Source organism: Hippoglossus hippoglossus, chromosome 22 (assembly GCF_009819705.1).
Source record: "Hippoglossus hippoglossus isolate fHipHip1 chromosome 22, fHipHip1.pri, whole genome shotgun sequence".
NCBI lineage: Eukaryota > Metazoa > Chordata > Actinopteri > Pleuronectiformes > Pleuronectidae > Hippoglossus > Hippoglossus hippoglossus.
Window position 1 is genome coordinate 22,888,469 of NC_047172.1, and position 13,871 is coordinate 22,902,339.

Here is a 13,871-nt window from a genome sequence, read left to right on the forward strand (position 1 = left end):
TCTGGCTCTCCGACTCTTAGTGCTGATGAGGGGTCTGGCCTCTGGGAGTTTTCTTCCAACAGTGGGTTGTGATACTGACTGGCTGACCTGTTCAGTGTCTTTTGCTCAGTACACCAGTCATCTCTTTTTCAGGACACTCCAAATTGTTATATTGGCTATGGCTAGTGTTTGTATAATGGCTCTGATCAATCTTCCCTATTTTTTTCAACCTCAGAATGTCAGATTTTCTCCCCTGACAGCTCTCTGCTCTTCATGTTGTTTTAAATCTCAGTCTTCACAGGTGAAACCAAAGGATCAAACTAAGAGTAGACATACAGACCTTTTAATGTTTGAAAAAACACAAGTCTCATGTTTCAATATTTTTGTCCACTTCGAAAATGGGTGGATTGTGGGTGCTGTGTATTAAGTTGTTTAGAATGTCCAGATTTAGGGATGTCACGAGAACCGATACTTCGGGTACACAGCCGATGCTGAAATTCTAAAATGTCACAGTACTCTTTTTTTCTTTTCTTCTGTTTTTACAGTACCATAGGTACCAAACTGTACGGCCCGCCGCTGCTTCAGGATCAGGGCAGACACACATTACATGTCCAGTGTCCTTGCACTGTGCTGGATTACCCTGCTGCCTATCCTCCCTCCTCACTCCCCCGCTGACCTGCACTCACTTTACACATGAACAATAAACACCAACACTAATCAGTTGTATGGTCACGTACAGTGATGGAGTTTAATTTATGTTTGTTTGATTCTCTCTAGAGTTTATAAGATATGTATTTTAACGCGTAAAAAAAAAGTCCATCACACAAACAACTAGAGGCGTAACTTGACGTGCACAGCCAGCACGTCAGGGTTAAAGGGATAGTTCACCCCAAAATGAAAATTCACTCATTATCTACTCACCACTATGCCGACGGAGGTGTGTTTGAGTCCACAAAACACTTTTTTAGTTTCAGGGGTAAACAGCGTTGCAGCCAAATCCAATCCATTGCTGGTTGATGATGCTTCTAAGATGTGACCGATGAAAAAAAACAAAAAACAAAACAAATATCTCCTGGTGAAAAAGCGGTGTCATACACATAGAAGATACCGACGAAGATGTCAAGAGACTTTGTGGTGATAGAGCCGACACCGGTGACTATGTTTTCAAGAAAAGTGACGAAAGCAGCAGAATTAATACGTCACTTCCTGCCTCTGCCGGCTACACCACCTCTCGCCTGAATTATAAGGAGGATTTGATGCTGTTGTGAATGTGTCTGTGAAGAGAACCTCCCGCTGAGTTGTGCATGTGCGAAAGGCAAACTGCGGGTAAACGCCGACGCCAATTCTCTGGATTTTACCCACACGTCATGTTTGAAAACAGCTTATGTGAATGCCTCCTGCATGTTTTGGAGGAATGTTGAGCTGCAGTGCAGGACCAGTCAAGCTATATTAATGACATCATTTTCTTTATCCACAGGTAACGGTATCATGGCTGCCCTGTTTACCGAGCTTCCCTCCTAGACGTCCTTCATATCTACACCCACACATACATAAACCTCCCTGTAAACCACACAAACACACTCACTTTTGAGTTGTGGTGTGTGTGAGTACATGTGAAGGATGACAACCTCCCATCTGAACGGCCATGTTGCTGGGGAGGGAGGGGGAGGAGGAGGAGGAGGAGGAGGAGGGGATGAAGAGCTGAGGGGAGGACAGCAGCACAGAGAAATGGCCGTCGACTGTCCGGGAGAGCTGGGGGGTCGGATGCTACCGCTCCGACGTTCTGCACAGCTGGAGAGGATACGACAACATCAGGTGCGCAGACATAAACACACACACTTGTTATGTCATTCATCAATAACTTTACTTAAGGTTGAAGCAGCTGCTAACATAAAAGTCAAGTATATTTATATAAAACATTAAAAAAATATATCAAGGTCGATCAAATTACTCTACAAGAAAAATAGTGTGGAAACACACAGAGAACAAATGAAAGGTCAGTGTTCCGCGTTCCCAGTCACTGGCCGGTGATCACATACTCTGCATATGTTTGCACAAAATTATTTCAAGAGTTAATAGCAGTAGGGGAATGCAACTAAGTACATTTACTCAAGTACTGTAATTAAGTACCACTCTGAGGCGTGAATTGTTTCTATTGCATTGTCATTTTACACTTCCACTGCACTAGATTTTTTTTTACAATTGTATAAAATATGATGGCTTGTTATACATTAATCTAACTGAATGTTACATGTATATCAGCACTTGGGGAATGTACCAGACAGGACACAACAAAATAGATGTGAAATAATTATTAGCAAACATGTAATTAAAAAAATGATGAGCTACTATTGTTTTGACTTCGAAGTTAGAAGTGGCAAAGGAGGAGAATAAGGATAATAATCACTGAGCATGCTCACAATGTTCACCTCTGATATTTGATGGATCGTTGATGTAGATTTTATTATTACCTCTGGGCCCAGCCTGCTTATTGGAGCAGTTTTAGTAGTTTTTTTGTTATTGTCTGGACAAACAAATTTAACAAAGGTCGTGTGAATGAAAAAATGAAACAGACAACAATTAAACAGAGGGGAAAATATCAGTTCAAAAACATGTCTGCAGTAGTTAAGAAAAGGCCGACCTTATTATTAAGGGTCTTTTTCTGTTCTCTGTATCTCTTTCTGCAGGTATCAGCTGCCTAATGAATAATGATGCACCATTAATTAATACAATAGGGGGTTAAATGTGTTTGGTGTGCCGTCATACAAAATCAGATCAAAAGACTTACAAAATGTACAATGAATTGTATTCCTGATTTGTGTGTATTTACTTGTCTGTGTGTGTGCGTGTGTTTTAGGAGGACCTTCGGCGTCGTAGAGAGGAGGAGGGTCGGCAGCTTGACCTGAACGCCTCACTCAGGCTCAGGAAGCTCTCCCAGAATCCCCACATCGGCATAGACAACCCCACATTCCTGGAAGACGCATACATACCGCAGCAGACATCGCTCACCAGCCAGCACGCACATGCACTGCTGGGTAACACACACACACACACACACACACAAACACACACACCTGACACACACACACAGCCCAGAGCAGGTCATTTCGATAAAGGTCTCAGAGGAAAAGGAAAGAATAAAGATGAAAGAGGTGTTAGAAAGATAATTTTAATTTGTAAAAAACAAAACAAGCTGATGGAGAAGAGGTAAATAAGGAAGGGATGGTGAAAGTAAAGGATGGAAGGAGAAAGTTAGGAGGGAAAGGAATGTAAAGAAGACATGTCTGCTGTCAGGGAGGAAATTCCTCAGGGAGGGAGAGAGGGACCGGATAGGCTCTTGAGGGCAACTTAATTAAAACTGTGCCAGGGGTGGTGATGTTTACACAATCACTTAATCACACAAACACTGTAGAACTTCAGTCTTCACTGAGCAATGAAATGAAAAGCACACACACACACACAAACTTTAGACATTAATCTGAAGGCAGGACAACATCGTCCTCTGGTCATTAATAAAACATCTGATTTAGATTGTTTTCTTAGTCCTCTCTTTGTGTTTGATCTGTCAACCTCCTGGTTTGTGAATCTATCCAAGTGTGTTTGATGTGATTGTGTGTTTGTTGCAGAGTTGGAGGAGTTGTTGCTGTCACTGAAGCAGGTCCGAGGCTGCCTGTCCGACCAGCAGAGTCAGAATGACATAGAGCTGGTTCTTGCACTACTAAACAAGGTAATATAAAGGGAATTAGAGGAAAAGAGCCTCGGGTAAATATGTAATTGTGGTATTTTTCAATACTTACTGACCTCAGAGGTAAAAAAGATTTACAAAGATGGAGCCATGTCGTCACTGCTGTCTGAGTGGGAATGTCCATGGCAATGAGGGTCTTACAAGCTTCCTACCCCTGGGATGAAGGCTGCATTTATGGAGGAAGGTGGAGACCACAGTTAGAAAATTCCTTTAGTTTTGGTCTGTCCTTTAGTGCAAGTGTAAAACTTTCCTAAATGTTATGTTTTTCAATATTTCCATGTGTACATTGTAACATTTCTAAGGGTAAAAAATCAGGTGTTTTTCCGGGAACCTTTTGGGAGCTCTGAAACCAAGACTATAGTTTTGTTTTCAAAAGAATCTTTTCAAATCTCCGATGCTGCAGAACCTGTGGGTAGAATTTGCACTACTGAATATTACTGACATGGACAAGAATAGACATCTCTGTTTCACCACGAATGTCTTATTGGTCTTAAAACCTTTGCAGCTGCAGTTTTGGTGTCACTCTGACACCAGTGTTGTTCTTGGACTGTTGCTGTTGTTTGGTGGAGCTGGCTTTTCAGGATTTTAGTGGCCGATTGATTACTAACAGTGCAGATATGACAGCTGTCAAATGCTTTTGAGATTAATACAATTCACAAAGTGACGTCATTTGACTGGATTGCCCTATCAAATGCATGCAAGCCTGGCAGATTACCTACAATCGATAATGGAATTATGTGCCATGGACCAGCTGATTCTTCGATTCTTCTTCTTGTATTTCATTGTCTTACTGCTGTCTGAAGCAACACGTCCACACCAACATGTCCCCTTGTGTTTCCTAAGGCACGGTTTTATTCCCAGACTGTGTGTATCCCACTTTTTAATAGATGATGTGATGTACAATTATGTCATTTGTAGAATAAATGAAGAAGAAGTAATGATCCCTTTATATCTTGTTGTTGTTCCAGTGGGGATTGGAGATCTGGAAAATATATATAATTCAGTTGTATCTTCTGAATAAGTAAGAGAGCTGGCAACATTTCTTTGTCTAGCTAGTTAATTATTAAATACTCGTGTTTTTTCTGTATGAAGTGTAAATTATCAAAATAAGGGTTAGGGTCAAAACCACCTCTGAAAAATATTTAATGAATATTATACAAACTGAAGCACTTCAGTTTTATCAGTGAATATTTTTCCATTCAATTACCTTACTTATACAACTTGTACTTTGAGGATCGTTTGGGGGCTGAAGTCAGTCCTAGCTGAAATTGGGCAAAAGGTGGGGTACACTGTGGGCATATATATATACCTTCTTTACACCACAATTTAAATTTTAAAACATGGGTAAACCTGCTAAAAGTAGGCAACTGACTCCTTTCCCATTGTCAGTGGGGGAAGTTGCCCAGATGTTAGTGGGTGTTGATGGGTTTTTTGACCAGTGCAACAAATTAATCAAGATTTCACAGAGCATTAGACTTTAGTTGGAAATAATTTCACTTCAAAAACGTAAATGCTTTTTGTGACCACAGGGCAAGTGGATTCTGACAGAACATCCTGCTCTCTTTTTTCTTTTTTTATCCTTTAGTCTGACTTCCAGTCAGCGCTGAAGATCCACAATGCTGTGGCCACCAGCATGCACCGACCCTCTCCTCCATACCCCCACACACACCAGGCACTTCAGCTGGCCATGGAGGTAACACACAGTTTTCCAAATCAAATTAATTTGAAATGATTGTTTATTTAATCACTTGTCGATCCTTGTTGCATCATCTAACACACACACACACACACACACACACACACACACACACACACACACACACACACACACACACACACACACACACACACACACAGGGTCTGAGTCAGTGAGTGTGTAATAATGGGGTTGGAGACAAAGCAGCTCTGTTCCACATCAATTAGAAACACTAGTGCTCATAATAGGTGTTCAAACAAACACACATTTTTTGCTTGTACACACTCAGCCAAACTCTCCTGTTAACTGATCATATTTTAACAGCCTGTGTAACACTTTACAATGTCAGTTTCAGCTCAAACTGTATCTGTTTAGCTGTTGGAACAAGTAAAGTGAATGTTGAGTTATTCTATCAACCAGATGACACCGTGTTGATCATAACGAGTTCAAGTGAAGCCAATACTCGGTCTGCTAATACTGTCAGTGCTGTAATTATGTTTCTGCTTCAGTGTTGAGCCGGCCGGCTGGTAGAGCTATTCATGGCTCATTTCAGTGGAATCTCATTAACGACCAACACAGTATTTCTGCTCTGTGTTGGCATCTCCACCCCCTGCCCTGTATTTGGCTACAAAAAGAAAAGTTCACACTTTATTAGGAGAAACACTGTCATTGTTTATGAAGTTGAAGAGAAATATTAAGAAATAAAAACCGCCACAGTGAGTAACTCAAAAACAAGAACTAAAAACAACTTTCGTTCAAATCTATTCAACACGGCTCAAAAAAATTAAGGGAACACTTAATGGTCACAGTAAAACACCAAGTCAGTTCGACTTCAGGTTTATCAATCTGTCCATTTAGGAAGCACAAGTGATTGTGAATGAATTTCACCTGTTTTGGTGCAAATGAAAGTGACAACAGGTGCAATGAAGAGGCAAAAGCAAGACAACAACAGAAAGGGAACAGTTTTATATGTGGTGGCCACAGACATTTGCTCTCTCCTCATCCTTCCTGACTGATTCTTTAGTTCTGTGTTCTGCTAGTGTCCTTGTCACTACCTGTAGCATGAGGCGGTCCCTGCAGTCCAATCAGGTAGCAGAGGTAGTCGAGCTCCTCCAGGATGGAACATCCAAACGTGCAGGAGCAAGAAGGTTTGTTGTGTCTCCCAGCACAGTCTCAAGAGCGTGGAGGAGATAGAAGGGGACTGGGCGTTACATGAGGAGAGCTTGACAGGGCCGTAGAAGAGCATCAACCCATCAGCAGGACCAGTATGACCAAACTGTCAGGCAGTTCCTGGATGACGAAGGCATTGATGCCATTGACTGGCCCCCACGTTCCCCTGACCTAAATACAATTTAGCACCTATGGGACACAATATATCTGTGTATCCGACCCCACCAAGTACCGCCACAGACTGTCCAGGAGCTCCCTGATGATCCAGGTCTGGGAGGAGATCCCCCAGGACACCATCCACCGTCTCATCAGGAGCATGCACAGACGTTGTTAGGAGAGCATACAGGCACACAGAGGCCATACACACTTCTGAGTCACATAATGAGTTGCCTCAATGGAATTCACGCAAGTTGGATCAGCCTCAATTTTTTACTTAGATTTTCGGTGAGGTTTGGAATCCTCCCCTTAATGGGTTGATGATTGACCATTGTTACGTCATTTTGTTCTCAACAAATTATACAATGTAGATCAGTAAAGATTTTCAACTCTAATAATCCATTGATCAAGATCTGATGAGTGATTTAAGTGTTCGCTTAATTTTTTGGAGCAGTTTATAAGATCAGGGTCAGAATGAAAGACATTTAAATCTTTTCTCATATTAAACTTGAGTTACGTTGAATACATTGTACACACATTTCACTGATTGTTTTCTCTCGAATCAGGCACATTGTCGTACTACAAAATGATTAAATGTTAGACAATATATCCTTTAGAACCTAATTCTAACCATGTTTCATAAAGTGTTTACTTCATCCTAGCTGTCAAACAAGTTTGGAACTTCTTGTGTCTTTGCTTCCTGTCTTGTCTCTTGTGTATCTTGGCTATGTTACTGTAAAAAGACTGTTATGTTCAGGAACGGTTGCCTGTTCTACGGTTATTCTGAACTATAGCATAGCTATTATACGAATTAACATCAGTGATGTTCTGTGATTTAGGTAAGGGATCTCATCCAGTCAAGTCAGAACAAAGAGGGACTTGAACTCCACAGCCTGCTGTCAGACACACACATCCAGGTAGAGACACACTCACACACATAGAGTCTGAAAGTAAAGAAAAGAATCCCGTAGTGACTGTATGTGTGTGTGTGTGTGTGTGTGTTGCAGTCATTGTTCCTGGCCCATGACAGCATAGCAGAGACGGAAATGCAGCCCGAAGCAGTGCCTGACCAGGGAGAAACACTGACCCAGTGGGGAGGAGAGACTGTCAAGATCGTTCGCATAGAGAAGGCCCAAGATATACCACTGGTAAGACACAGACACGTTCAGCCTAAATAAAGTAGAACACAGTTGTATAGAGAGCTGAACTCCCTCCACACTCCTAGTTCAGCTTGTGTTCCAATAACTGTCACTGGGGAACTCCAGCAATCTTTCACATTAGAATGTGTTTACAGGTGTTGATGAGCATAGTTAACATCAGTATTTGCATCAGCATTTGCAGGCTTAACACTGCAAATATGACAATTTAAAAAGTTGCTCCTGGTCACTGATTCAAGCTTGGTGCTGCAGGCTCCATTAAATGAAGGTAGCATAACACTGGAGCTCAGGTTGCATTGTAGGAAATGTAGAAGTCAGGACTTAACAAGAAGAAAAAGGCATGAAAAAAAAGTTTTATCAATTTCTATGTTTTTTGGTTTTTTTTTTATATATATATCTATATATATAGATATATATATAGATATAGATATATATGTATATATATATAGATATATATAGAAGGCAATGCTAAATTAGTGATCTCTTAAATTCTTCAGTGTAATTCCTCAAAAGAAACGCATACAAACTCCACTGATCCAGTGTTTGATGAACTGATAAACAAAACCCTCCCTCCATCCTCTGTGGGTCTGTCCACTAGAAATCTGCTATACTGGCTACCAGTACTGAAACACCTCTTCAAAATAGAAGACCACTTATTTTGCTGGATCCTGTGCGATGAAATCACTGTGTAAATGTACTATGCCTTTGTGAGAAAATCTACTATACAGGGCCATTCCATTTTCGAAGGTCGGTGCAACCACTCCTGAACTGTGATAGAGAAAACATCTCTCAATGTTTGTGCAACTGTGGCTGGAGGCACGGGAAGATGAGAAGTGCTGATAGAGGAAAAGGTGCCCTGTCAATCAAATGGGTGCATTTAAAACAGGTGGGCAGTACACCAGTGTCACAGGCATCACCAGTGTGATAGTGCACTGTGGACTGTACAACCTTCAGCACTGTGCAAAATCAATAGGCTAATTATATAAATACTCAGTTGTTGTCTGAATCCTTTTTTTCAAATACTAATTCTTATGTCCCTATACATTATATCTTGTAGCAAGTAAAAGGTAATCAGCGTATCAGCGTATCAGCCGCTGCCTTCATACAAGAAGCAGCCAAACTGATCAATTAAAATGGGGATGAGATTGTATCAAAAGTAGCCACTTAAGATTAAAGAGATGAGTAGTTGAAGTATAGTATCATGCTATAGAGTGGGGGTTGGAGAGAAAACTAACCAAGCCTGACCCGAACAGTAGGCTTTTCAGTTACACACACACACACACACACACACACACACACTTTTGTGCGGAGTCTGTGTGTGTGTTACTTTTCACTCAGGTTCTATGATCATAAATAAGCCTTGCAATTGTTTTATATAATCAACCGCTCATAGTGATGAATTTGACCCGAGACAAATGTGGTCACTCGAAGTTTCCACAGTAGAATTTAGTCTGGAGGAGGCAGAGCGAGATTTGATGGAGCTGCTTCGCAGTTCTCTGTTCTCTCTCTATTCTCTTCTTATTCTCTTGTTCCGACAATCATTCACTATATATAATAAACTATACATTTAGTTTATTATCTAGGGCAGTAGGGTTGATATCGCGATGACGATAAATTTCCGATATATCGTGCAGCCCTTTTAAACACATTCTTTCTGTGTAATATAAGTGCACGACCAAGAAAAAGTTAAAGGGGACATAGCATGCCCATTTTACCACAAGTTGATATGGTTCCTTGGGGTCTTAATGAAATGTCTGTAACATACTTTGGTCAAAATACCACAAGGATCATATAAAACAGCACCCTTTTTACCCTGTCTAAAACAGCCCTCCACAGAGTGACCTGTTTTGAGTGCCTGTTCCTTTAAATGCTAATGAGCCAGCTCCCCCCTCCCCCCTCTCCCCCCCATGATTTTAAACAATATAAATTACATATTTTATATGATATAAATTATCAAATATGCATCCCATACTTTGTATTCCCCTTCTGTTGTCCTGGAGTTTTAATTTTCCCAATCACATAATTAAATGTCCCCCTCTGCCCATCCACTACAAGCACACAAGCAGACAGACAGAGAGAGAAAGAGAGGTGGGGGGGGGGGGCTATGAAGACCATCATTTACCCCCGAACCCCGACATTCAACGGGTACAACAACAAGCGGAGAAAGCAGAATCGCGGGCTGACCTTATATATACAGTCTATGGGGCTGACCAGCGGAGAAATGCTCGTCCCGTGTGAACAGTCAGGCGGCTGCGCGCTTGAGAACGGCGCTGCGCTGCCTCGCAGCGGCACTTCCGCGTCCGGTGTACCCCGGCGTAACTACTGTAACCCGGCGTAACTACTGTAACCCGGCGTAACTACTGTAACTACTGTAACTACTGTAACCCGGCGTACAGTAGAGCTGAACACTGCGGAAGTCTTCCACACAGCTGGCAGTGTGGAAGACCGCTGCGAGACCATGTAGGGAGACTTCCAGTTCCTTGTTACGACACAAAACCCAGGAAGCTCAATCGAGTCGCTCAAGCATGACGTTTCTGACTTAGAGGAACCATAACAAAACGCGCAAGTGTTTTTTCCCCAGAGTTTTTGGGTTGGTAGACATGCCAGATACCCACATTAACCTGTAGAAGCACTAACAAAGTGGAATTTGCATGCTATGTCCCCTTTAATGATACAAACACTCTTATTCTTGCTTATCATGCACATTTTGGATGCAGCTGTCTATAAAATAATATTTGCAAAAGTCTGTTACCTAAAACATGGGTTGAGGGAGACCAGCGAGGCCATGAAGTCGAATGAAGTGTTTAGTTTTATAATCATAGGAAAAATGAAACAAAGCCTTTTATTAAATAAATGTTCAGAGGTAGTGAACTAACGTCTGACTGAGAGGATGGATGAGCTTTTGCTTATTCTAAAACGATATCGGCTCATTTGTTATTACAGATGTAAAATTGTATTATGATGTGGACTAGACATCATACATCCCCTGCCCTATCAATTTGTATGGCTCCTCTTAGGCTGTGATACTGCCTCTGTAGAACACTCATAATACAGTAGATGTCAGTCATATTAATAAAGATAACACAGTAAATATTGTCATTGCCATATTATTGATATGTTGCTTTGTTTTTATGCTCTCTAAAGCCATTTTCAGACCTGAACTGTGGAGGTTCTCTTACACAGACCCATTCAACATAGCAACAAATTCTCTGCATTATTCAGGGCAGAGGCAGGAAGTGGCGCATTTACTCAGCTGCGGAGATCACATGGTTTTCTTGACAACACACAGACACCGGTGTCGGCTCTTATCACCACAAACTCTCTTGACATCTTTGTCTGTGTCTTCTACGAAATGTCACCGCTTTTTCAGCGGGAGATATTTGTTTTGTTTTCAGTTGTTTTTCTCAGTTTTGCAACTGTCATTGCTCGTGGGGGATCCCCTGCTTAACACAGCACCCCAAATTATTAACTTGTCTCCTCAGTTCTTCATGTTATAAATAATAGTGTACATCTCATTAATACACTCGTGTGTGTTTTCGATCTTCTCTGTATTCCCCTGTGTGTCTGTAGGGAGCGACTGTTCGTAATGAAATGGAAAGTGTCGTGATTAGTCGCATTGTTCGCGGCGGAGCAGCTGAGCGGAGTGGACTGTTATCAGAGGGAGATGAAATCTTGGAGATCAACGGCATTGAGATAAGAGGGAAAGATGTCAACCAAGTCTTTGACATTCTCGTAAGTATATTCTCATCTGCGAATATTTGACACAATTTCGTTGTGTAGTGATTATATTAATCTCTTAATAATAATCTATTATTCTGCAGTCAGTTTCAATCAATACTTTCTACTCTTTATATCTTATATAGGCATTTTACCAGGGCTGTACGAAACCCAAAAATATCTTCAACTGAAATTGTTCCTACTCTTGAACCAATCATCCTGTGCCACTGCACTACACTTGAGTGTAGTGCAGTGGCACAGGATGATTGCATGAGCAAGTAAAAAACAGTTTGTACATAAGTATAAGGAGATAATGTGATGTGTAGAGGACCCTACTACTGTGAAAAATTATATATTTTTTTGTAAGAAATTGTGCAAGTCATATAAGTAGAGAGACATGGGAAAAACCAGTGCAGTATTTTATTTTTCATTTCGAATGCTGTGGAATAAAGGACCTGCGGTAGCGTTCCTTCTTACACTGTGGTTGCAGCAGCCTGCTGCTGAAAGAGCTGCTCGGGGCCTCCACAGTGTCGTATAGGGGGTGAGAGGTGTTGTCCATGATGGAGTTCAACTTCACTAACATCCTCCTCTCACCCACTTCCTCGGTGAAATCCAGGGGGCAGTCCAGGACTGAGCTGGCTCTCCTAACCACTTTATTTAGTCTTTTCCGTCCCTCTCAGTGCATCCACACCCCCGGCAGACAATGGCGTAGAACACATCTTTAAAACAACCTCCCCCTTTTACATGTAGTCCTTCCCATCCCTCCCACTACCAACAATAACAGATTCATTCAGGAAGGACATGGATGTAGCACTTTTCTCATCAACACCAACTAGAGCAATAAGAATTTTAAGACGAGAGCATTTCGACCAGCCAACAAATGGGAGCCTAAAGCTTTACATTTTACTATCCAACACTTCACATCAGATTGGGTGTCTAGAAAGGCACAGTGTAAAATGTATTGTTATTCTTTATGATCTACAAAGTGAGTGATTGCAGTATTTAATGATACTTGGATTGAATGTGGTACAAATGTAAGATGTCTAAAATTTTAATAATCTGAAATAGTAGGCAAGATGATAAATAACAAGTTCACTTTTCTCTCCCGTCTGTGTGTGTGTGTGTTTTTCAGGCGGACATGCATGGCCTACTGACCTTTGTGCTGATTCCCAGCAATCAGAGCAAACCTCCTCCTGTCAAAGAGACTGTGGTGAGTGCTCAACATAAATGGTGATTTAATCTGGAAGAAACAATGTTTGTTTTCTGTTCTTCCACCAGACTGACTAATGAGCAGTTACCTTGGGTTTGCAAATGCTGATTATTTGAAGTATTCTGATATAAGACTGCAGACTTGAAAATATCTCCATCTCTACTGTTAGAAACGTCTCATAAATCAGTTTTCCTGGTCTCTTCTTTCTCTCATCCAGGTCCATGTGAAGGCTCATTTTGACTACGACCCCTCAGATGACCCTTATGTGCCGTGCAGAGAGCTGGGCTTGTCTTTCCAGAAAGGAGACATTCTCCACATCATCAGTCAGTCAGACCCCAACTGGTGGCAGGCTTACAGGGATGGAGATGAGGATAACCAGCCGCTGGCTGGACTGGTACCAGGTACTACTGTCTGTCTGTGGCTGGAGTCTTTTAGTGTTTCTTCTTTTTAATATCTCGTGGTTTTGGTGGAGCATGGGCAGAATGCTTAGTCAGACTCTTGCCAGTAAATACACAAGGTTGTTGGTTGTTAGCTGAAAACACTGTTTAAACTTGCGTCCACTCTGCATTATATTTTGCTCATATTCTCTTCTTTTTTCCACAGGGAAGAGTTTTCAGCAGCAGAGAGAAGCTATGAAACAAACCATAGAAGAAGACAAGGAGCCTGAGAAGCCTGGTCAGTTCCTCCGCCATCCACAAATGTAACCCTGTAATGATAAATAAGCTTTTAAAGTTCATAATTGTATCTAAGCTTAAACATTGCTTATAGCTACATTGCCACAAAAGTTACTTTTTATCCAGTGTCCAATTTGACCAAACTATATAACTCAATTTCTATACCGAAATGTGTTTTTGTGTGTGTGTGTGTGTGCTTTACCAACCTCACGTACACTAAACCTAACACAAGGAGATGTTGGACAAGACCTTTTTGTTTAAGCCAAATATGGAAGCTGTGGCTCAGGAGGTAGAGCAGGTTTTCCACAAATCATACGTCAAAGTGTCCCTCAAGAAGATACTGAACCCCAAATGGCCCCCGATATAT

At 41.4% G+C, this 13,871-nt stretch overlaps 1 protein-coding gene across 2 annotated transcripts in view; it reads left to right on the forward strand.

Annotated features, from left to right (window-relative positions):
- Positions 1-13,871, forward strand: part of mpp5a (membrane protein, palmitoylated 5a (MAGUK p55 subfamily member 5)) — a 35,706-nt gene that overhangs the window by 16,919 nt on the left and 4,916 nt on the right. Inside the window, exons 1-11 of one of the 2 annotated variants that reach the window (XM_034576581.1) lie at positions 1,175-1,305; positions 1,457-1,794; positions 2,837-3,014; positions 3,606-3,706; positions 5,310-5,417; positions 7,586-7,663; positions 7,754-7,894; positions 11,474-11,635; positions 12,753-12,830; positions 13,048-13,231; positions 13,434-13,505. In XM_034576581.1, the coding sequence (XP_034432472.1) occupies positions 1,600-1,794; positions 2,837-3,014; positions 3,606-3,706; positions 5,310-5,417; positions 7,586-7,663; positions 7,754-7,894; positions 11,474-11,635; positions 12,753-12,830; positions 13,048-13,231; positions 13,434-13,505 (1,297 nt within the window). In that variant the 5' untranslated portion in view covers positions 1,175-1,305; positions 1,457-1,599. Of the gene's footprint in view, positions 1-1,174; positions 1,306-1,456; positions 1,795-2,836; positions 3,015-3,605; positions 3,707-5,309; positions 5,418-7,585; positions 7,664-7,753; positions 7,895-11,473; positions 11,636-12,752; positions 12,831-13,047; positions 13,232-13,433; positions 13,506-13,871 lie in introns of those variants that run through there. The other variant, XM_034576580.1, reaches the window with a different exon arrangement.